Below are 24,025 nucleotides of genomic sequence, written 5' to 3'. Positions count from 1 at the left end.
AAATATTTTTGGCCCACAACTACAAATTGAGAAGCTTTGATGCTATGTTGATTGTGTATGGATGTTGAGATAACAAAATAATCAATTTTGAGGGAGATTTTTCAGATTTTATACGACATAAAATTTATAAAAGACAGAGCGCACAAAGCAGTATTAATTGACATTATTTAGCTATTGAAAAATATCCGTCGTAATAAATAATTTTTGCTTCTATAAAAAGTTATATAAGTTGAGAATTAAGGGTTGATGAATAAAAAATAAATAAATATTTGAGAAAACATCAGTTTATATTGGGCTTCAACATTAAAGGTATATTACCTACAAACAAAAAATGGTATCAGTCACATATATTTATCTAAATCAAAGGTAATGCAACATTGAGTAGTATGTGCATTAAAATGCAGCATTATGATGAGAAAAGACAATTAGTTTTTCTCATGTTCAAAATTTGTTCACTGGCACTTCATATTCCTTGACACACTTGAGTTACAATTTTAAGGCGACAAAGAACCTCGAGCTCAAAGTTCACCACTTTGGTTGAGCTGCGGAGGCAACACAGCTTTCTCGTAATTAATCGTTGAGCACTGAACAGTTTATTTTGACAACATGCTCTTCTGGGGGCCGCTCCTCAGCTACCAGAGGTTTGTTGATTATTGACTGCAAACCTGCAGGTAACATGCATGGAGTGACGTATCCGTCTGAGTCTTTGGTTGGGTCAAATTCAGTTGAGTGGGCTGGAGTGACGACCCGCAAGTATTTATTGGTATCGGTGCTTGCTGCTGAGGAAGACCTTGATTCAGGAGGGAGGTACACCACTGATGGGTGATGCAGGTTACTTTGACCATCCACTGAAGGGTCACCTTCAAATTATTATTATTATTGATTTATTCATTTCCATGCGAAAAAAAAACTAACCAAATGTGTCGCTCATTATCAAAAGAGCTGGATTTTCTTCTACTTTGACCTTCAGCTCCTCAAGGATGTCTAAGCAATTCTTAAAGGTTGGTCTTGATTTGGGATTGGTGTGCCAGCATCTCACCATCATCGAGTTCCTGTGAATTTCAAATAAGACAAAAATTTCATTTAATTTCAAAAAATTACAACTCTGACTTGTCTTACATTTCATCAGGGCAGTTAATAGGTCGGTTCAGTCGGCCACCCTCGCTGACGTAGTTGAAAACTTCTTGGTTTGTTCTGGCTGGGTAGGGTTGTTGGCCCATAGTTAGGATTTCCCACATTATGACTCCGAACGCCCAGACGTCACTCTGGGTGGTAAAGACGCGGTCCAAGAGACTCTCTGGCGACATCCACCGCACTGGCAGGAGGCCTTCGCTCTCTTTGCGATAATAGTCATTTTTGTACACATCCCTGGCAAGACCAAAATCGCCAATTTTCACAACCCGGTTTGAGCCGGAAAACGAGACCAAGCAGTTTCGGCAAGCCAAGTCTCTGTGCACATAGCGCAACTCTTCGAGGTATCGACACCCTCTTGCGACGTCGACTGCCATTGACACAAGGTCAATCAGGGTCATTTCCCCGGATCTCTGAAGCGCAAAGTTTATTTTAAAAATATATTTTTGGTTCATGAATTTAAAATGCTGCTACCGTTAAAGGTCTACTGGTTCTAAGGAAATTGAGCAGGTCCCCTCCTTCCATCAGCTCCATCACAATGAAATTGGACTCTTTGTCGAGGCACACTCCAAGCATTTGAAGAATATGCTCGTGGCGGAAGTTACTCATAAGTTGAGCTTCCTTGAGGAACTCTTTTTTCTCATGTTCAGTGGCTCCTTTTTTTAAGGTCTGAAAATCATATTTAATTAACAATTATAAATAAAAATTAGGCGATCTGAGGAACTTTCAAGATATATGCAACCTGCTCAACACAAGCGTTTAGCATGTTGCGTTCAGATAATATCAGGCAACTTGCATAAAATATTTTCAGGAAAGTGAATGAAATTTCAAGTTTTAAATACCTTGACAGCAACTTTTTCTTGACCCCCAGGTAACTCTTTAGCTTCCCCTTCGTAGACTTCACCAAAGGCACCACTACCCAAGAAACAGGTCAGTTTTATTTGGTCCCTAATGGAAAGAATTAAAACTGGCGGTCAATTGTCAAAACAAAAATGAACCTTCTAATGTGTTGTAATGCTGCAATTTCAAGGTCTCCTGACGACAGTAAATTTTCTTCAGTCGAGTCACCAGCAGATTCACTCAGAGTGTAAGACGACATGTACATAGTGTTTGTGTGCTGCATTACTGGAAGTCCACTGCTTCCTCGGGGGGTTTCTCGGAGAGTTGCGAGTTCAACGTCAGGGTTGAGCCTACTGATAGGCACCATGGGATCTGGTAAACTTTTGTTTCCCTTCTTGGGGCACACTGCAAAAATGAAAGTAAATTTTAAAATTTACTTGAACAGTAAAATAGATTTATAAATTTACCACATATGAATATTGAAACGACCAAAATTGTGCATAGGCATAAGGTAAAAATAGGTATGCCTAACGAGAAAAATCCAGTATATTGGCTTGCATTTCCCTCACTGAGCCTTGCACTTTCTGCAGTGTCAAACATGTTGCTCGAGTGGCTCCAGTTGCTGTAGCCAAAAGCATTGTACGCTTGCACCCTAAAGATGTACTTGGTGCTTGGCATGAGACCTCTCACCAACCAGTGATTTTCTAAAAATATGCCTTGTATAGAAGTTGCAGTGATATAATTTTAGAATAAAAAAAGCCTACCAGTGCTGTTATACAATAAGGTCCATTCTTCATTTTGCATTTTGCTAGCGGAGGTGCTCGGTATTTGATTTTCCACCGCTTTTCCCTCAAGTATGTACATCTCTATGTCTGCACCATTGCTCTTGGATGGCTCCCACAGGACTTGCTGTTCACTTAACGTCAAGATCTGAACATAAGGTGTACCAGGAGCACTTGGACGATCGACTATATAGAATAAAAAGATTGCAAGGAAAATCGTGATGTTAAATAAATTTCGTCACTGTTGCGGAAAATTGTCCGATCTTCCCCTTTTCCCATGAGAAACAATGTGATAGATGGGTCGTGGAGCCCCACTCGGAGATCGGACTATTTTCTGTGACAGTGATGATTTATATATTTACCAAGTGTTTCATATGAAAATCTACTGTCCTGAGGCCAAGTGACTGGAGATCCATTTTCACTGTACCATAGCTGAACTCGGAATTGGTAGCTGGTTTTGGGTACAAGGTGCTTAGCAGTGAATAAGCCAGGGTCAGACTCGTTGATTGTTTCCCAAATATTGCCCCCGAGTTTGGCAAACTGCATAGCATATCTTATGTTCATGAACCTTGCCACTGATTCCGGCAAGGCATTGCTCCAGCTGACATGCAAAACATTGGCTCCAGCTTTTACAAGTTCTATGTCTTTTGGTTCTGGCAGCGTTTTCACTTCCAACGGCAGACTCTCACTTTGCAGCATCCGGTCACTTTTTGAGTAAGTTCTCACCTATGAGTGAAATCAGTTCATACATTATATAATCAAAGATTAATTTTTATGACAATATTTTACCTTGATTAGATACAGTTGATTTGGCGCTAGTTTGTCAACTGCAGCCGTAATCCGAGCACCATATTGTTTTGAGTTGTCAACCGGCACTTCTCCAAATTGTCTGGGGCTGAAGCCCATGCCATCAGTGCTCCACAGAAGATCATACTTGACAGACAAGCTTCTGATTTCCAATGGAGGGAGCCACGAAACGCCGATTGACCATGGGCTAAGGAGCTTCAGTTGCACATCTCGTGCTTCACTAGGAGCTGTGTATTTGTTAATTTTAGTTTCAAAAGGAAATGATAAACGATTTTTATTCTACCTCCTTCTCTAGTTTTGAAAATTTGAGGACTTCCAAAAATTGGTGGCTCTTGTAGAGTTTCTGTGTAAAAGTTTCTAACAGCAAGGAAAACACCGTAACAGGAAAAGGGCTCTAAATTGTTAATCGTCAGTTTGGGCTCAAAGGTCCCCTGCAGCAAAAGGAATAATAATTTTTAAATGTAAATTCATAAAAGTATAATTTTCAAATCAAACCATGTATTTGCACTCGTCTAAAGACTCAACGTCACAAGAAGCGGGCTCATCATCCATGCACGATGTGTGGTAATAGTAGACATGGTAATGAGGCGTGGGCTGAGATGATTTGCCACAATTTTCGTCCGCGCTTATTTCAAGTGATGGCATGGAAAGAGTTAACGAGTCAGCAGAGACCAGGAGCTGTTTCGGGGTCACCAACGGTGCCATTTCAGGTGTTAACTTCAGGCATTCTGGATCTGTGAATTTACGATTTAAAAAAAGCTGAAAGATAAAGTTTATTTTCATTTACCTGGGTAAGGTTGCAAGTGAGATCCAATTGCGAGCAAAAGGTTTACTTTCTCATTTAAAGGCACTGGTGCATAATTATCTTCCGAGTATTCTCCGAATGAATTTTTGAGAGATGAGAAAACGGAGCCATCTCTGGCAATAAGCCAATAAGCATAGTTCATGTCTGAGGCCAACGAGCTCACAATGAGGCCTGTTAAATTATTTAAAAATACAAAAATTTCTTTGAACTTAGTACAATTAAAAATACCTCGTGTCAGATTCTGGCTAGCGACGATTTTGCAGTTGCATCCATCTAAGTCTGCAGACCATATATCGCCAATCAACTCGTCTGTCCAAATGATTTTGTCACTTGACGAATCCATAGCCAAGGGCCGACCAGGGAGATAGGTTTTTGGACAACTGCAGGAACTATCATTTAGCAAAAATGAAGTGGGCAGCAGGTCACTCAAGCTGCTCTGCATGATGTCTACATTCTTCCCATTGTCTTCAACCCAGAAGATTTTGCTTGAAATTAAATAATATATAATGAAACTAAATTATCGATAAATTAAGACTTACTTTGAAAGAGGTGAAACTTGCAAACCAGATATAGCTCCAGGGCGGACTAAGAGTTTGGCCGCTTTCATGCTCTGCAGATTGAGAGCCCAAATGTGATTTTCCGTGATGAGTTGCTCTGACCAGTAAAGTTTTCGAGCTATCCAGTCGACCACAAGATTTGATCCAGGGTTTAAAAGTTGATAGATCTAAATTTAAAAATAAAATATTTTATTGAACGAAAAAGCGTGGTGTAAACTTGCCTTGGTTGAAATGGTGCAATTCAATGTGCAGCTGCTAATTTCTCGGCCCTCCTTGCTCAACCAGAATACCACACCTTCGGAGGCCAGGTATGTTACGGCAGAAACTGAGTCTCTCAGTGGAATTGTATGGCTCATTTCTGACAAGTCCATGTCAAGCACAGCAATTTCATCCTTCTTCACCAACAGCAGCTGCGGTACAGGCTTCTCAATGCTTGTGTCCAACCATACAATATCACTGCCATTTCCTTCTCCTGCCTCTGTGCGAGCCCATATCTTGATAAAATTGCAAAAAATGATTAATTCAAAAATAAAAAAATTAATTTGGATAGCAATTTTACTTGTAGATTGTATTGACTGTCTGTCAGAAGATGATTTAAAGTGTACTCGAGCCCATCGCTTTTCAAAGTAATGTTTTTACAATCCTCATCATCAGCATCATCATAGTTGGTTGTGTCGAGCTCGTTGCAAATTCTGAGACGGTAGCTTCCGATAACACCATTTGGCTCCAGAGGTATTTTCCATCTGACAGTGACTACCACTGATGTAATGGTGCTGACGGGCGATGTTTTGCTGTATGAAACAAAGGCCCTTAGGTCCATCGGAGCCGTGGGAGTTGCTACTGGTGAACGCAAAATGAGAGGTGCTTCTCTTGGTGCAGAACCCCAGTACGTGTAGGCTCTGATAATGACTTTCATGGGAGAGTAGGACGGAGTGATTAAACCTAGGTTCACAAAGGATGACGATGTGTCAAACTGAGGATAAAAAAATATCATACATTAATAATTGGTAAAATGAAATAAAAAACAAAAGTTATATACATACAAAATAATCCTTTTTGGTGTAATTATTGATAATTTTAACGTCGTAGAACACTTTTCCATAATTAATATTGCTAACGGGCTCCCAAACCAAACTGACGTTATGAGACGTCCCCTCAAATCTGATCGACGACTGTGATACGGCCGATGGAATGACTTCAATGTTTGTCTCATCTGCAATATATAAGTTAGCGTTTGATTTTAGTGCAATTTTGAGTAATGTACTTGATGGATGTTGCTGAGTGCTACGGTCAATGATAGCAACCACGTAGAGTCCAGACAGTCGAGTATCAGAAATTATGGCTGCTCCCTCACCATTGGTATCTGAGATGACAGCCACATTGCTATCCTGAAGCCAAAGCAGATGATCGCTGAAGTAACAAAGTGGACCTGGAATTTTAAATATAATTAAAATAATTATAATTATTTAGCATATATGTTAAAAAATATTTTCAGCTTGAAAAAATACCTTGTACTATAGGGTTAGCAATACTGATGACTTTTTCAGGCTCAATGACACTCGGGCTAATAATTTGTTGATCATTCAGAGACATGGGTGCTCGATACAGCAAAGAGCCATCGTTGCTTCTGACGATCCAAAATATCACACTACGCTCAATGTCGAGTGATATTCCCATGACTAACACATATTAATTATTGAAAAACAAAACTTTTTTATGAAACAATATTACCTTGCTTTCCACTGAATAGAGTAGCAGGGTAATAGACGGTCTTGTTTCCGCCATTCAACCTTGTGCTCGAGACAGAATAGCTTGTAGACCAATAAATGTAAGCATTCAGCGAGTCAACATGGATTTCTTTGGCCACTTCAAAGATTGGAAGTGGCTCTGGATCTTCTCCGTTTAGGCCACATCTCTTAATCTGGAAAAAATTATATTTTTTAACTGTTGGTTGTACTTAAATGCTGATTAAAATTACCAATGATTGCTTGGGGTTCGACCAATACAACCTCTTTCCCAGCCAGTCGATGGCGATACTCCCTGCGGAATCAACTCCCGCAACAAGGCCGTGCTCCTTGGTCGTTGTGTTGAACCACATAGTCTTAGAGGAATTTGTAGAAAAGTAAAGCATGTCCTTGAACCAAGCAACTGTGGTCACAAACAAGGCGGTGTTCAAGTCCTGAAAACATTAAATTATTATTATTATTATTATTTTTAATAATTGATTACAAACCCTGAGCAAATCAGTATGCACCAATGTTTCCAAATTGTCGCCAGTCGTGTCCGTCTGCACGAGACCCTCCTCAGTTCCCCAGACAATTGAGACCTCTTTTTGGCCAGGTTGTGGGGCTTTGAAGGACCTTCCATGGAACTTGCTTGACCAGGGGCCTCTGCCAGCAGACGTGTAAGCGCCAACTCGGAAAGTGTAGTGTGTGAAGGGCTGAATTGGTGCCAGTGTTAAAGAAGAGGAGGTGATGTTGCGAATTGTGCTGCTCGACCCATCAGTTTCGTTTGTGACCTGCACCTCGTACGACCAATCTTGCCAAGCGCCTTTGCCTGCATAAAATCATATAATGAAAAATAAACGATTATACTTTTGAACAAATAAGTATACCTTGACCAGCAACCAAATGAGGCGCTTGCCAAGCCAGCTTTGCAGTGGTATGACCAAAGATGGCTTGCAACGAGTTTGGAGGATTGACTGGCACTGGGGTTTGCTGCGAAGACTGAGAGAGACTCAGCATGCAAAACTGGCTCGTTTGAGTGACGTGTGGAAATATGTGATGGAAGTAACGTTTGTCCACTGGGTTGTGTTCTTCGCCTTTGATGGATGCTCCATCAGTCCAGAAGAAAAGTCCATTGACGGCAACCAAAGATATGACCTTCTTGAATTCAGCCTCTTGAGTCTTCTGCCTAATATTGGATTTCTCATTCCTAATTAAAAAAAAAATTAATAAATTAAAAATCTTTTATTCAAACATTTTACATGTCTACAAAATTAAAAAATAAAATAGACTAACCCATCAAGTGAAACAGAAAAAATCGTGTTTTGCTTTTCGTCAGCAACAAAGAGCCGCAGACCAGTGTGATCTATAGTGTAGGCTCCAATCATTGTGTTCTCTATGATAACCTCTGGCTTGGTTCCATGTTTTACGCCGTTACTAGGTTCTGCCAGATCAAGGCGGTACAAACTATCTTCATTTTGAGCATTGCTTTTGATCCAAAAGATATAGCTGTGATTGAAAAAAAAAACATTTTGTTAAGATCGAGAAAATATAATTTTAAAAAAATGGGGAACATGTAGGTTTGAACTGATATTGGAATAAGATCAGCGTCAATCTCTTTAATTTATTTTCCATAAGAATATAATAAAAAAGGAATAAGGAGGAGGAGAAAGCTAATTAATTTTTTCCTTTCTTTAACATGATTATATGCCATACTAATAATCATTATAATTCAGATATTTAATTTTCCAAAATACTAACCCATTGTAGGGGTCCACTTGCAGCTGCCTAGGTTTGGAGTTGAGACCGGCATAAGTTACTGTCGAGCCTTGGCCATCTAGCAAGCACTTGGAAATGGACCATTTTGAATGATCTGCTGCTTCGCCAACAATGTAGAGAGCATCATTCAGCCAGTCTACACTTAGGGACAGTGGTTCAAATCCCAAGACGGACTTGTCGATCACAAGTTCTGGATTTGCACTAAAATTCATGGGGATCCGAAATACGGAGCCACTCGTGTCAGAGAAGAATATGTATTTGTAGCGCAAATGAACGGCACAGCCTTAAAGGGACAATTATAATAAGAATATTATTTGAAATCGATAGACATTTAAATAATTACCAAGAAGCTCGGAATTAGAGCGGTAAACTTCAGTTATATCTCCGACAATATCCAACTCTAGTCTGTAAATTATGTCTTCTGTACACAACAGGACTTGTGCATTTTCATCTGAGAAGACTAAAAACAATTTTTTTTAGAAAATACTTTTAGTTAAATAAAAAAATTTAACAGCGCTTTTAAGGTAAAAAATATACACGTGCATTAAATTTCAAAATGATTTTGATCTTGTCCTGAACAAAACTGACTCGAGTAAAAAAATAAATAAGCTGAATTTAAATTCAACTCACAAAACAAGCGAAATTCTACCACAAAATAAAATAAATAGTATACAAAATATGGCTCGTTGATCAAAAAATATCTTAAAACATTAAAAAAGATTAAATTAAATAACTAACCTTCTGGTTCTTCAGGAGTTGAAACATAAGACAAGGAGGCTGGACCTTCTCCTTCCCAGTTTCTTGCAGCAACACTGATTGAGTAGTCTCGACCAGGAGGGACTTTTTGCCATAAGTAGTACTTAGGCTCCTCGGCGCTGACTACTGGTATGTCCTTTAAATTTTAAAACATATGATATTAGGTGATATTATATTGAAAATTTATAATAATAATCTATGATGGAAAAAACATTAAAATATTCTAACAACCCAATTAAATTCAAAATACACGAAATGCAGAAATATTTTTGTAATGATTTCCCACAATCAAACAGCATGCTAATTTTCCTAAATAATCAATGATTATAAAAAACCAATAGACAGAAAAACATTCCAAAACACATAAACTAATTTTAAATAATTGAGGCTTCTAATACTTTGCAGCCTTCGACGAGTCTCATTATAAAAACCAATGAACAAGTTGGCTAATAATACCTTGACCGCTGAGTAGGCATTTTGGTTACTTGATGTTAATGAGGGAAGTTCATTTAAATACAACACATAAGACAACACAGGACCCCTCGAAAAAGCACCGGGCAACCAAGTGACAGACACATGAGTCGCATCCACTGCAACTGCCCTGACCATTTGCGGCGCTGACGCAGGTAGGCCCTCAGCCTTTGTGCCGATCACCACGCTTGGATCCGAGAACTGCACCATTTGTGGCGACACTGAATGGTTTGACACCAAAGCTGCGACGCGGAACTGGCAATCAAACAATAAAACATTTTAATTTAATTGACAATTTACAAGTATGAGTTTAAAAGGGCAAAACGCGCACTTACTCGGTACTTAGTGTAAGGAACGAGGTTGTCGATTTTACGTGTCGTCCCAGGAAGCATTGTTTGGTTGCAGCAGTAAGTCCAGCGTGAGGAAGGAACTTCTTCGTACTTCCACTGAATGCCGTACAGAGTGTCCGCCTCACCGACCCCATTCCACTCAAGGCTAAGGGACGTGGAATCGAGCGAGTCGGCGACCAAAGCAGGCGTCGATGGGTAGCCTAGTTCATCTATGCACAGATTTAAAATCCCTTTTAGGCCTTTTTTCAATATACAGAAATTTAGACTTGAATTGTGAAGAATAAACAATTAAATTTAAATGCTATTATTGATAATTTTAAAATAGAAGAAATCTTAAAAAAATCAATTATAAAAAGTAATATATAAACATTTTATAAGACAATTGGGAAAAATGAGATGGCTTTAGCGAGGCGTGTGTACAAGAGGGCAATTTGTCTGCCGCGACTAATTAAAAGTTAACTAGTCCATGGATTGTGTCAAGGAGAAACCCGATCCTCTTTTGCTGCGTGTCTGCTCTCCGTCAGAGGGGGTCGGGAGGAAAATATAACCAAGCCGCCCACATCTTTTGCTCTCTCTGTTAAATGTTCTAAACAGCCCCAATAAAAATAATAATACGAAAAGAAGGGGCAGTAAAAAGGAAAAAAAATTGTGTTATCACCAAGGCATCAAAGCGTCCTACCTTTGAGATGCTGCACGTACTGGTTCAAAGCGTAATTGCAACTCATGACGCAGAAGAGTTCTCGAGGTGGCGAAAGGTCTTGAATGCCGTGACACGCCGGCCGGCAGCCTGATCTTTTGGCTTGCGTCCACGCAGAGCAGCCTCGTTTTATCTGCAACATTACAGGAGCAAAGTGAGTAACCTCAAAGATTTACTACTGTTTTCATGTTACTCTGACAAAGCAAAGAAAGCAATCATGTTTATATTATTGACAACACGCGTTCAAGATGTGCTAATTTCCCACGCTTCACGTTTCCTCGTTTTCGACAGATTATTTTCTCTAAAAATTACACCGCAAAGGGGCGAGTGCGGTTTTGTTTTTGAGGGAGGAAAGGTGAGACTCGAAAAAAATGCTTGTGGTTTTCGTGAACGAACTATATAGCTGTGTAGTGAAAAGAACGATACCCGAGCAAAACCACACTCTATTCTTTGCGCGCTCGGCACGGATAATGTTAGTCAGATTTATATTCTTGATTTAAAAACTGCACGACAAAATGCAGAGAACACTGATCTGTCTTTGTTTAAGGGCACAAAGATAAGAACGAAAAGCTCTTGAACTGACATAAATTTTAACAACCCATTAAATGCCAATCTTTTCAATTTGCAACGTAATCATTTATTAAATTTTTTCTTCGAGGGATCGAAATCAATAAAAATTAAAATCCATGTGCAAGAGCTCCAAAATTTTTTACATTATATAAAGGGTTCCAAATAGTTCTGACCCGCAGGTGATTCCCGATATTTGTGTAAAACTGCTCACCGCACGCTAACGGCTGAGAACAGGATGTTTGATTAAGGGGCATGGTGCATTTCAGGTTTTGTTTTTCAAGAAAACACACACTTGCTTGCACTTCTGCCTGCACAAGAAATTAGGTGGGTGAGAACTACAAATGAGGTGTGTTCGTAGGTTCCTGCTGTGACATGTGCTCTGCTTTTTGCTTGTGCCACACAAGCGGCGCCGATTTATTTATCTATTTATTTTACGTACAATATCACTTTCAACACTGGTGCATACACCTCTGATTTTTATTTAATGTTATTCCTCTCCTAGACTAAAATTAATTAATTATTACTTAAGGAGATCAATTAATATTTTGCAACTGCCAGTGAAGAGAGTTTGAAAAAAAATGTCAAGCTGATTTTTAGATGGCAATTTTATCCATATAAGAACATCTTGGGAAAAATAATTTTATGGCCGTACTTAAAATCGCGGCCAAACAATTTGACTAACAAGACAGCTGAGAGAATAAAAGAATAAATAATTACTGAGCCGCTCATTACCGATTTTTTGTACCAATCGTTTACCAGACACGCCAGCTTTCTGCTCATAACCCTCTAAAAAAACAAACAATGCGCAGGCACACAGTCCTGTCCTAACAGAGATCGCTTTGGGAAAAGACACACGGCCATATGGCTAGAATCATTTTCGCGTTAACCGTGTTGGGAACTACGAGTGCATGCTTGTGTTACAATCACTGGTTGGATATTAGGCTCATTTTCATGGCCACACAGACATACGATTTTGAGCGTTTCTAAAAAAAATATATATAAATTAAATATTAGGGCTGTCCCAGCTTGAATTTCAGTATTTATGAGTATTTTAATCACGAATAAAATGAAAAAAAGTGGATAAAAAATTAAAATTTTATTCATATAATTTTCCAGCTTTAAAATATTGATTTTTTTTATCAAACTATTCATTTGAATGAAAGCTCACTAAATAATTAAACTCTTAAAAATTTCCCCTTTTTTTCGATTGCGATTATGTGGGCCCCGTATATATATTTTTTAATTCCGCCGTCAATTTTTCGCGATAGTCTGCTCAATGAGCAGAACCGCAGTGGCAGTGCTGGCTGCGAACGAAAGCCGTGTAGCAGATCATCCATCTAGCTGCTGCAAAACAGGAAACGTGCAATTTATTCAGCACCGCGCGCATTGTCAATTGTGCAGCGCAGCATCAGCAGCCAAGCGAGTGCGTGTGTATCTATCTATCTATCTAGAGAGAAGCGAATGAAGCGATTTTCCCTGCAGGACGCACAGACGGCTAATAACAATAAAAGCTGCGCGCAGCACCCAGATATTAGAACAACGAATGTATAAAACCGACTAAATACACACCGCCCTTGCTTTCGAGCGCGCCAACGACTCTCGCTCTTTCTTATTATTCGATTGCACCGCGAGTTAGACGCGCGGGCAGCGCAGCCACCCCACCTTCAAACGCCGCTTCCTCCCTGTCCCCGAGCGCTTCCTTTTTCCTCCGATCCACAATTACGGTTCAATGGCCACGTGAGGGTGAAATCAATTTAATGTATTTTATTTTTCAACCGACCGGACACCTCTAAAAAAAGGAAATGGCCCCGGCTGCTGGCAAAGACCCGTTGGAAATCCAGCGAAATTAGCGGATATGTGAGATGAGAGGTGCGGTTTGAGTAGGAAAGGCTTCCCATTGCGAGTGCCAGTTTTGAACGCTCAAAAATTATTTATATTTCTCTTTTTATTTAGAGAAATTGAATTAAAAACACTTACCTCATTATCATAGCACAGGTCTCCACATTCAGCATCGGTAGTAACTCCACTTTCGTTCTGGAAAAATAATGAAACATGATTTAATATTATTGAAAATCTGGCCAAATAAAAAAAATACTGCATTGATGCGTTTAAAATTTAATAGATTTATCCCAGCAGCTAGCAAAATAGCAAAAATAAAAGAAGGGTTTATCATCAAAAAGACTTCATTGAAAAACTATTGAATTAGATTTATAAAAATTCTTTGATAAAAAAATTTGGATTTGGAGGGTAGAAAATAAAATTAATTACAAGCCAGAGTTAAGTGGGGAGGGGATTGTGCTATAAACAGTACAATTTTTTCCTCAAAATCAGCCAGATAAAAATTCATATCACTCCACCGTCTATAAAAATAAAAATTATATTGGGAAAAGTTTCTCAACTGTGAATACCACAAGCTGAAGAACTTGGTTAAAAAAAACTTCAATCGAATTGGAATTTTAACAATATCCATGTTTGCAAAAATTATGCGTTCATATAAATACTTTATTATTTTGGAATTTAACATCAAGCAATAAGGATAATATAATATAAATGATAAGAAAAATGAGAAGTGGAACGAATTTCGAATAAAACAATTATCGGGAATTTGCATGTTGAGAATCATAGCAGGGGAGACGCGCAGACACATTTATGATGTCTCTAAAAGAACCGCACAAACTGCCACAGTTATAAGTGCGAGGGCCAGGGATCAAGTGCATTAATTTTAATTTCCATAATATATGCCCTTAGCCTTAACCAATCGGACCAAAACACATTTTCAACTTTGAGAAAATCATATAATTATAATTTTTTGTATCCTCATCACTTTAATTTTGTGTGGAATAATTTGAATAAATGCGTCTCAAAAAATTGTAACCCAATCAATTTTGTTCTCCGTAGCTACGTCTCTTCGTCCTCTACACGTCGATATGATCTTTAAAGTTACAGGCGCCTCTAAGTCAAAGGTCTGATCAAATAAGGTCCAACCAACTTTTGAGACACAAAAAATAATCAAAAAATTTAAATGTAAACAATCTGGTACATCTCGTGCCCCCTATAATTTTTATTTTTAATGAGTAATTGATTTTTAAAAATAATTTGCAAAACTCCATTAAAATTTTTCAATATTTGTATAATGCAAAAGACGATTGGAATTATGTTTTAGAGGCGCCGCTGCATCAAATGGAAAATGTATTTTTATGAAACGACCTCTTCGTTATCACAAGAGGTCAAGCTTGCAAAAGGCCGGCCACGATCAAGGAGCCACTCAGACGCACTGTTTATTTTTCACCCGTCTATTATGTCGATTATGTCCAACGTTCGGCGTAACCAGCTTTTGGCCGCATGACACGCTTGCTGGCGTGTTTTTAATCAGATCTTACACTTTCCTTTTCAGCTCTATCCAAACTCAAAACACTCTAAATTAATTAAAAAATTTCTAATATTTAATATGAATAAAAAATAAAGCTTCCAAAATAAAAATAAATATTTTAAAATAATTTTTTTTAAATCAGAAAATTTAGAAATCAGAAATTTAAACGTTAACAATTCTGTCAATCTATGTAAATTGTCTTTTTATAATCATCTTTTATATGATTTATTTATTCTTCTCGGTCAATAACAAAAAAACTAAATTGGAAAAAAGAGAAGAAAGGGTTTACAACTCTAAGCAGATGTCTGCTGAAACGCCCGATATCAAAAGATTTTAATAATCTTAAGTTTTAAATCCAGCCTTTGGTTAAATAAAATTTAAAAAAAAAATCAGGCATTTAACCGAGAACTGATATTAAATCAAAGCGGATTCTCGTTTGGTATTAAAAGAATTAAGCGCAGGTGGCACTTTTAAAGCCTCATCGCAAAACGCGACCGTTTAAGCGCAGGTTTGATTTCACACGTCCCTGTGTGATCGCTCGTTAACCACCTGTCCTGGTCCGCGACCGACCTGCCTAACCTGTCGGGGTGAAGCACTTTTTTATCGGCGGCGGTTGATTCCGTTCTGCCCGAGTGCACCCCGGCAGCCTTCATTCAAACTTTGCTTCCGCCGCTCTTTCGCTCTCTCTCTCCCACATTTTTGCTCTCTCAACTGGTGCATGTACCTTTTTGGGTGGAATCACGCACCGACAGGAAATAATACACGGACAGGTAGACTAATGTGCACGAGTGAAACACAAACAATCCCTCGGCCATGCATGCATGCCCGAGACTTCCCTTAAACGGCGATCAAAATATTACAGGGGTTTCGCTGCTGTGGTTGACGAGCTTGCTTAATTTTTACTTCCGCAAAAATTTTTGAAGTTCAAATGTAGAATTCTGAAGTACATCAATTCGTTCAAACAATCAGTGAAAATGTTTAATAATCTTCTTATTTTGCTGATGATAAAAATTTTAATCTTTAGAAAAACTCTCATAAATTTTTTAGCATTTCTCACTTTTCTCAGGCAAAAAATATAATATGTAAATCTGCTGAGAGACGAGAGACAATGTTTCTCTAATTGAATAAGAGAAAACACATGCGTAAAATACGTGCGTCAAAGTCACCATGTGCCTGTACAGGTGAAGGTATTTTTTTCTTTTTCAATGTCACAACATGAGTGAAATGTGGAAAATAATTATTAAAATTGTTTGAAGATAGGCGAAGTTTGATCAAATATGCTTTGAAATGTCCTTCAAGGGCTTAAAATATGAAATCAATTCACCACCGGTGATATACAGGTGAAGCACAGGTGAAGTGCAGGTAAAAAATAGGTGAGCCTGGTCTGACAAAAAGCACGCACTCCAGCGATTTTTACGCATATTTATTTAAAATTTGACTTAATCTCTAGTAAAAAACTTATATAATAAAATATTAAGTTAATTATAATACATAAATGGAAATGGGATGTAAATCGCAGGAATTTGTTTAAGAATTGGGAAAAAAATGAAGAAGCAATTTAAATTTTGATTTAAATTTACCTGCTGGAAGTGAAGAATGCAGGATTCACTGATGGCCCTTTCGATGATGATCCCGTGGCACGTGAAGAACGTCCACAAGAGCAGCAGCAGCGATGACATCAATCGCCACAGCTCAGCCATTTCGCACTTAATTGGCGGATAATTCGCATAACAGTTGGTCGACGGCGGCTTCACGTGGGTCGAGAGGACAGATTTGGTCCATTTCGAAAATAAGAGCGGCCGAAAAAAGGAAAACTAAAGGATAATCACGTTCTGATAAATTGTCTCTCGGTGGCAGGAATTGCGAGCTGCGATGCACTGCGCACGAAAGCAGGAAAACGAATGACAGCGGAGAGCGGAGCGGACAACGTGTGCGGCGCGCGAGAGAAGTGACGGACGAGCGGCGACTCGCCGACTCCTCCTATACTCTCGCAGTGCGGCACTCGAAAAGCCGAACTATATTATATGAACGAATGAGTAATTGGTAGAATAGGAACGGCCGAAAGGAGCATTATTATAATGAATGATAAAAAGTTCACACACACGCTCTTCAGCCACAGGTGGTGGGGGAGATGAAGAGAAAAATATGACAGAATCGGTAGGGTGAATTCTAAATTGGCTTAAATGTTATTGTCATCTCCGCTGCGTCGAGAGATGGTAATTTTTAAAAATTAATCTCCAGTTTCCTACTACAAAACGACTCTCGACGGGCAAATAGATTGAATTATGGGAGCATTTCCTTATTCATTTCTTTCCTCCGCTTTTTTATAGATGAAAATTTAAAACAGATTTTAAATTAATCTTACATATTATCAGATTTTATCAAATTATGAACACAGAAATAAATTTGATAATTATAAAAGAACGATCTCATAAAAATATTATCTTCAGCAAATCTTTGGCAAAAAAATTTCATTTTGTATTTAAATAGAGGCAGGAGTTGATATTTAAATCATGCCATTTTTTAAAGATTTTTTAATTAAATAACTTATGCAATTTATTTCAAATTTATATAAAAAATTCAATATATTATGTCTCAAAATTTACTATTATAAACCATTGCACATATTGGCTCATATTTTAAAATATAATTAATTATAAATATTAATCAAGAATTATAAAATTACAAATATCCGACAATTTGCACATACAACAAATAATATAATTATACTAAAAATTTTCGTAAAATTTATTAATTTTAAAAATAATAATAATAATAATAATAAACAATAAATAAAAACCTTATATAAAACTATATAAAAAATTTTCGTAAAATTTATTAATTTTAAAAATAATAATAATAAACACTAAATAAAAACCTTATATAAAACTATATTGACAAAAATAATTTAAAAATAACATATACTCTACATAATATAAAAACAAGCTTTTAAGTTATAAAATTTAAATATTTTTTTTTCTTCAGAAGAATCTGTAGTTTTATTAAAAATATTTAATTTGTACACATCCGTGTTTTTAAATTTATCGCTTCTGAAATTTTTGAATTTTTTTATTATTTTTAAATTTTTTTTCTTTACTTTCCGCTGACCTTAAAGTCAATTATAGTTTGTAGTGATGTATAAATTTAAAATTGTTATTTAAATTAAAAATTTAATTACATTATGTTTAATTGTTTTGTTTAATTTTTACTTCAAATACAAATAAAAATTTATTTTTATATTTTTTTTTTACTTTCCCCTGACTTTAAAGTCAACTATAGTTTGTAGTTTGTAGTGATATATAAATTGAAAATTGTTATTTAAATTAAAAATTTAATTACATTATGTTTAATTGTTTTGTTTAATTTTTACTTCAAATACAAATAAAAATAATTGAGCTCAAAGAATTGTGATGGTAATAATTACTCTTAAAATGTATTCCTCCCAAATATAATAATAATAATACATTTTCTTTGCCTCATTTATGCATTTTAATAATAAAATTAATATATTACGTTCCTTTGCTAATTTATCGCATATTTTTTTTAAACAAATTTTGGAACTTTCTTAGATTTTTAATACAATAATTTTGTTTATATAATATGCAGTAAAAATTATAAATTTCATTTTCCGCGAAAAAAGTCAAGATAAAATGTACACACAATTTAGAACTCAACCTTATCTTGCTCATCTCATAGTTCACAATTGCAATTTGCAATGCTGCAAAAATAAAAACATTTTTATAACCAAATATAAATAAATGAGCGGATTGTACATAATTATCATAATTATCGATAATTATACTATGATTTGCATTTTTCATACTCGACCTCATTCCGTCTCTTTTTTTTGCATGTTTCTCCCGCTCCCCCCACTTATGTAATATGTATTACAAAGCAAGAATCTCGTGCACGCCCCCTTGCCTTCACAACAAAGTAAAGTTTGTCGAGCCACAGTGTCCTGAATTCGATCCCCCTTTTAAACTGAATATTCGCCACTTAGTCATCGACGAGAATGTCCACCAGCAGCCAGAACGTATTTGACTGCGTGGCCAGGGACATTTTCTTCATAACCACCTCGAAGGAGCCGCTCTCGCCGTCCCAGTCGCCCCTGATCTATGTCGAAGATGTGGCCTCCGGAGTTGACACCAGCAGTGGCCTGACCGCCAACCTGCTTGCTGAGGCAGTCTTGGAGAGACTTCTTCTTCCGGATCCGGGGGCCTTCGTGGTTCCTCTGACCAACAGGGTCCCTCCTGAAATCATTGAGGTCAAGCTTGTTGCTTACCTTTTTGATTCGTGGCAGCGCCTTCAAGTCTATGAAGCGAAACTGACGTGTGTATTTTTATAATTGGCAATTTTTTGTCTTACTCTTGTTACTCTGTTTTCTAGCCCTGATGAGAGAGCAGAAGTTGAGAGCATCATTGTGAGAAATGTTGCCACAGGTTTGCTGCAAAAAGAACTTCACCCCACACAAAACATTCCCTTGCAAATTTTGTGGCTCTTGTGTGAGCAAACCTTTGAAGAATGCAGTAAGATTTTTCAAAATAAACAATCTTATTTGAAAATAATTTGTAAAAATTTTCAGTAACCTTTATGGCATCACTGACAAAATACATCTTTGCCGAAGAAGGGGAGCAAGGTCTTTCGTCCTCAATAAATCTGGTCCTGAACAATCTATTCCACGAAGCAGCAAAGTCGAATTTAATGACAACAAACTTTCAAAACTTGTTGAGGGCTACTTTAGTCATTGTTAAGTGCAATCCCATTTGTGCAACCTCAGTCGTCAACCACAAGCTTGGCGAACTCACCTTGGGAAGCAGCTGGAACGGCACACTTCTCGGCAAGTTGCTTGGCCTCAGTTTTGTACCAAAGGCCTTTGGACAAGACAATGATATTTTCAGGGAGGTTGTTTCCGAGGTAAGTAAATGTTCAGATTTTAATTAAACCTCTAAATTAATAAATTTTGAATATACTTTTAGCCTTCCCTCATGGCCACAAGGGAAGGAATGGTTCGACAGAACACTAAGGCCTTGCTAGACGGCCTGCACTCAATTTTCGAAGCCATTCTGCGAAGCTCGGCTGGAAACCGCGCACTTTGCTTGAAGTGGCTGTGGGGCTGTGTTGAGGCAAACGTGTCTCGAGCCAAGCTCATGTCCGCATATGCGGGATTGGCTGCTAACGGACTGGACATGATGAACACCATCTCGGACGGGTTTGCTCTCAACTTGGAGTTGTTAGTGCTGCGACTATGTGAGCCTTTCTGCAATCCGCCCAACTGTGCTGACGAACACTCTTTCAACCCAAAAATACTGACAATAGACCCGAGTTTTTGCGCTGTCGAAAGTGGGCAGTTTTGCCGTGCAAAGTTGTTTGATGATACGTGCCTTATGCCTGCCGAGCTAGACGCAGAAGGAAATAAGGTATTTCTTAAATTTCTAAACCGTTTAATCTAATTTTGAAAAATTATTTTAGATCAAACGCGTTCATTCCAAAAGTTTTACATTCATCACCGAGTGCTTCTTCTTGGCGCAAAAGACGGTAGAAATCGGGTCTAAGTCGTGCAAAAATCGCCTCAAAAGTTTGATGCATGAGGCAGGCGGAGTTGAAGAATTAATAACCCAGGTTTGAATTACTCTTGGTTATTTATTGAAATAATTGATTAATATTTTTTAGGGGGCTCTGCCTCAGCAAGAAAGAGAGATGGCCCGCAATGGCCTTGAGAGACTGACTGCTCACATTTTGTGCTATAGGACACTGCTATCTGACCCAACCTTCATAGAACTCTCTTCCAAACTGCACTCGGCAGCTGCTCACTGGATTGTCCAAGTCCTGCTCGATGAAGTGCCCTACTCTGACAAAAGATCAAATTTTGCTCCAGGTTAGACAAACAAATTTTGCGATTTTCGATTTTCTAATCATTTTTAATTAGGCATAAAAAGAGATGTGACTTTTCCACTGCCAGGAGAAGAATTTGACATCAACCGCCCAGCACGGACAATGCAGTACGTCCCCGAAAGTGTTGTTAGCAACCTTAAGTCCTTCATCACCATGGCGCCAACCAACTACCCAGAAGTTTTGGAAAACACCTGGCTTACATGGCCAATTTTCACAATGGTCGTGGCCCTTATGGGGTCACCGTGTCGAGTCAAAAATCCCCATTTACGCGGAGGTCTTGCCAGAATCGTAGAGTCTCTGTTACCTTGGCAAAAAGGGGAGGATGAGATGCTGATGCAAAGGAGAATGCTCAACCTTCCAGACGTCTCCAAATACCAAAGAGAGAGGCTTTTTGCAGACCATCCTTTTAGATTAGAGGTAGAGTTTGTTTGTGAAAATTGCAATAATTTTTTTCAAACCTTATGAATTTTATCCAGCTTGTCGAAGCTATTGTTAGTGTTTTTGTCGGTATTGAAGTCACTGGTCAAGACCATTTTGAGCAAAAGTTCCAATACAGAATGCCCCTCTATTCCATTCTCAATCACATTTGGAAATCCACAGAATACATTGACCGTTTCAGGTAAATTGGATCTAGGTTTTTGTTCACCTTTGAAATTAAAGAAATATATTTCCTTCTCTAGGGAACTTGCTGCCTACGCTGAGCAGAACATAGAATCTTCCAACCCTCCAGTCTTTCTAAGGTTTTCTAACCTCCTCATTAACGATTCTGTATTTCTACTTGACGAAGCTATCCTGCAAATGGCCAAGCTCAGAAAATTGCAAGCCGAGAAGTATGTGTATTTTTTATTTCTTTGTGCAATGTACTAATTCTAATTTCAAAGGGACACTAATGCCTGGGAAAATTTGCCGGAAGCCCAGAGGAGAGAAAACATGCGAAATTTGGAAATGATTGGCAGGATTGCTAGGTATATAATGTTTAAAGAAATTTGCCCAATTTATTTACTCTGACTCTGTTAGGTTTCACAACATCATGAGTCGAGACACAATTAGTATCCTGCAGACAGTTACATCTCGCATCCATTCCCTTTTCTGTCATCCGACCATGGTCGACAGACTTGCTGCTATGCTAAACTACTTTGTAGTGAGGTTGACAGGGCCTAAGAGCAAAGAACTTAAGGTAAACACTATCAAACACTGATTTGCTTTTAAACATAAAATTAAAAATTATAAAGGTATCCAACATGAAAGAGTGCGCTTTTGAGCCTGGCAATCTTGTGATAGATATTTCCAAAATTTACATCAACCTGGGTGATTCTGAGGAATTTTGTGCAGCAGTCTCTCGAGATGGGCGATCATACAGTGGCCAGCTGTTCCCAAGAGCTCAAAATGTTTTGAGTAATTGTACCTTTATTTGTAAAATAGCACTTAACTGATCTGAATTGACTAAAGGCCGAGTTGGTGGCGGGGACCTGTTGTCGGATTTGCACAACATTGCTCAGAAGGTGGCAAAGCATGCTGTTCAACAAAGCATCGAGGATGAACTTCTTGCTGAGGCTCCAGATGAATTTTTGGACCCAATTACAGCAGCCATCATGATAGACCCTGTGATTTTGCCATCGTCTGGAGTTTCTATTGATCGAGCTGTTATTGCAAGGTACTAGTGAATTTATTTTTGATTATTTTATCACCCATTTTTTAAATATTTAGACACTTGCTGAGTGATCAAATAGACCCTTTCAACCGATCCCCACTTACCATGGAGCAGGTGAAGCCAAATAATGAACTTCGAGAGAAGATTCAAGCTTGGATTGCGGAAAAGGAAGCCAACGCCCCATCATCACCATCACAGGACTAACAGTAATGGATTCTATCATAAATTTAGGGTAAGAGTTTTAACCAAAATCATTAATTGGAAGATATTTTACATTTTATTTCCTATACAATCGTTTATTGATTGTTGAAATTTGATTCTTTTCGTTCAATGCAGATTAAGTACAAATAATTTGGAACCAACCATAGTAATACTTGTTGAGCAATAAATAAATATTGTGATTCTAGAAAATCGCTACGCATTAAATTGCAAATTTGACTTTTTAAATTAATAACTTAATTCGGTCTTGAAAAAAAAACTAGTTTAGGAGAAGAATTCGGAGGTCTAGAATGACCCCAAATAACTTCTGAGGCGACTGACTGGTGTTATCTTAAGGTCAATATACATTGCCTCCAGTCAAAGGTCAAAACAATACCATCCTCAGATTTTTTTAAACTAAATGGGTAGTGTGACTTTACACCCTAATTGTAACCCTAGCTAGTTTAAAGGAAAGGTTTATTTAAAATTGTGGAAGATTTTTTATAATTGCCCAATAAATTTAATATGGAAAGCAAATATAAATTTAAAACAGAAATGAATTTTAATATGCTTCTTCAAGCTGATGAGCACCAGGAAACGCGTTGGGTAGCAATACTTGCATTATCGCAGTTGTTGATTTCCTGTATCCGTTTCACAATATTTTATCTCTTGACAAACTGCAGTGCCGGCCGGAGATCTGCTGGGTGGTCGCGTAGGGGGTGTAAAGGCTGGGCCTGAGACGGACGAAAGTCCCACCGACCTGATGCAAATAACAGGGTCTGGCGTTGACTTTCAGCCGTTTATGACCACAGCCTCAAATTTCAGTTGAAAGTGCTGAAAATTCAAAACTATTCCAATTTTTGATTGCTAATCTTGTTCAATCTTTAAAACAACTGATGCTATTGACAAACATCTGATTTCAATTATGGTGGGAGGATGGGTTTAATTAGAGTAATTATGTTGCGTCCATGTGACAAAAAAAGAGATGCCCTTGTCTTACTGATATAGCAAGCGTCACAAGAAAAGACGCAAGTGGCAAACACATCAGAGACATTCTTGATCCATGTGTAATTCATTTTAAGTGGCATAAATCAGAGCAGATGCAATTCAGTTTGCTGTTGTATTCGATTAATTTTTAAATTAGTAAAAAGCTTATTATTATACAAATAATTTTTTACTTTTCAAATTAAGCAGGAAACAAAATATAAATGATGGAAAAAATCGTCTTTTTGAAAAAAAAAATATGTTCGCCCTGTCTAAGAAATCTCAAATGTTGAAATATTCATGACAATTCTTCTAATTCATTTAAAAAAGTCAACATATCGAATGGTTTTGTTACTCAAAATCTTAATCAGATCTTGAAATTAGAAAGTATTAAGCGGTTTACTCGCATGAATTTTTATTATAAATTAAATTAATCCGTTGCCTTCTATTAAAAAAAAAAACTTACCATAACTAGTGTCCATACACGGCCTATGTTGGTCACCACCTGTAACAACAACTAGTATTGCTTAAATGTCCATCATGCATTCATTGCCTTCAGGAATGTGGCTTTCAGCAAGTTTTTGTTCTGATTTCTTATTAACAGTAATTTATAACATTTAATTGCAAGAAAAGCGTATAATGGGTTAGTCAGCCTAATCGC

General features: G+C 37.7%; 2 protein-coding genes across 3 annotated transcripts; one reads left to right on the top strand and one right to left on the bottom strand.

The window, feature by feature from the left end:
- Positions 1 to 272: 272 nt before the first annotated feature.
- On the bottom strand, positions 273 to 16,603 carry LOC132200191 (proto-oncogene tyrosine-protein kinase ROS). Of its 2 annotated transcripts, none has more exons than XM_059625454.1 (33): positions 16,220 to 16,603; positions 13,247 to 13,303; positions 10,682 to 10,832; positions 9,988 to 10,211; positions 9,638 to 9,907; positions 9,164 to 9,317; positions 8,769 to 8,885; positions 8,408 to 8,708; positions 7,943 to 8,155; positions 7,537 to 7,856; positions 7,156 to 7,478; positions 6,901 to 7,101; positions 6,654 to 6,843; positions 6,431 to 6,601; positions 6,187 to 6,351; positions 5,966 to 6,135; positions 5,482 to 5,895; positions 5,144 to 5,416; positions 4,905 to 5,089; positions 4,594 to 4,850; positions 4,348 to 4,536; positions 4,056 to 4,294; positions 3,844 to 3,991; positions 3,543 to 3,787; positions 3,116 to 3,479; positions 2,736 to 2,939; positions 2,439 to 2,675; positions 2,130 to 2,376; positions 1,974 to 2,079; positions 1,606 to 1,800; positions 1,120 to 1,544; positions 916 to 1,052; positions 273 to 860 (listed from the first exon to the last, which is right to left on the bottom strand). In XM_059625454.1, exons 1-33 carry the CDS (start codon positions 16,337 to 16,339, stop codon positions 571 to 573), a joined length of 7,302 nt encoding a protein of 2,433 aa, XP_059481437.1. In that variant the 5' UTR covers positions 16,340 to 16,603; the 3' UTR covers positions 273 to 570. The 2 variants fall into 2 exon arrangements, with proteins under 2 accessions (XP_059481437.1, XP_059481438.1); XM_059625455.1 differs by having other exon boundaries at positions 9,788 to 9,907.
- Positions 16,604 to 18,545: 1,942 nt separating this feature from the next.
- On the top strand, positions 18,546 to 22,684 carry LOC132201056 (ubiquitin conjugation factor E4 A). The gene is made up of 14 exons (XM_059626931.1): positions 18,546 to 18,968; positions 19,026 to 19,165; positions 19,222 to 19,553; positions 19,616 to 20,056; positions 20,109 to 20,258; positions 20,310 to 20,514; positions 20,566 to 20,948; positions 21,008 to 21,150; positions 21,212 to 21,361; positions 21,413 to 21,496; positions 21,549 to 21,708; positions 21,764 to 21,926; positions 21,981 to 22,185; positions 22,239 to 22,684. The coding sequence occupies exons 1-14, from the start codon at positions 18,652 to 18,654 to the stop codon at positions 22,384 to 22,386; spliced, it is 3,021 nt and encodes a 1,006-aa protein (XP_059482914.1). The 5' UTR covers positions 18,546 to 18,651; the 3' UTR covers positions 22,387 to 22,684.
- Positions 22,685 to 24,025: the final 1,341 nt, after the last annotated feature.

Source organism: Neocloeon triangulifer, unplaced genomic scaffold, assembly GCF_031216515.1.
Source record: "Neocloeon triangulifer isolate White Clay Creek 2 clone unplaced genomic scaffold, ASM3121651v1 ptg000014l, whole genome shotgun sequence".
NCBI classification, from domain to species: domain Eukaryota; kingdom Metazoa; phylum Arthropoda; class Insecta; order Ephemeroptera; family Baetidae; genus Neocloeon; species Neocloeon triangulifer.
The sequence above is the reverse complement of the archived record's forward strand: the minus strand, read 5'-3'. Positions and strand labels throughout refer to the sequence as shown.

Coding starts and splice junctions, on each gene's coding strand:
- LOC132200191 (XM_059625454.1), bottom strand. CDS start 16,339: ATGGCTGAGCTGTGGCGATTGATGTCATCGCTGCTGCTGCTCTTGTGG. Junction 6,136..6,186: donor CACTCAGCAACATCCATCAA/GTACATTACTCA, acceptor TATATATTGCAG/ATGAGACAAACATTGAAGTC. Junction 4,851..4,904: donor CAAGTTTCACCTCTTTCAAA/GTAAGTCTTAAT, acceptor TTTAATTTCAAG/CAAAATCTTCTGGGTTGAAG.
- LOC132201056 (XM_059626931.1), top strand. CDS start 18,652: ATGTCCACCAGCAGCCAGAACGTATTTGACTGCGTGGCCAGGGACATT. Junction 19,166..19,221: donor GCAAACCTTTGAAGAATGCA/GTAAGATTTTTC, acceptor AAAAATTTTCAG/TAACCTTTATGGCATCACTG. Junction 20,259..20,309: donor TTGAAGAATTAATAACCCAG/GTTTGAATTACT, acceptor AATATTTTTTAG/GGGGCTCTGCCTCAGCAAGA.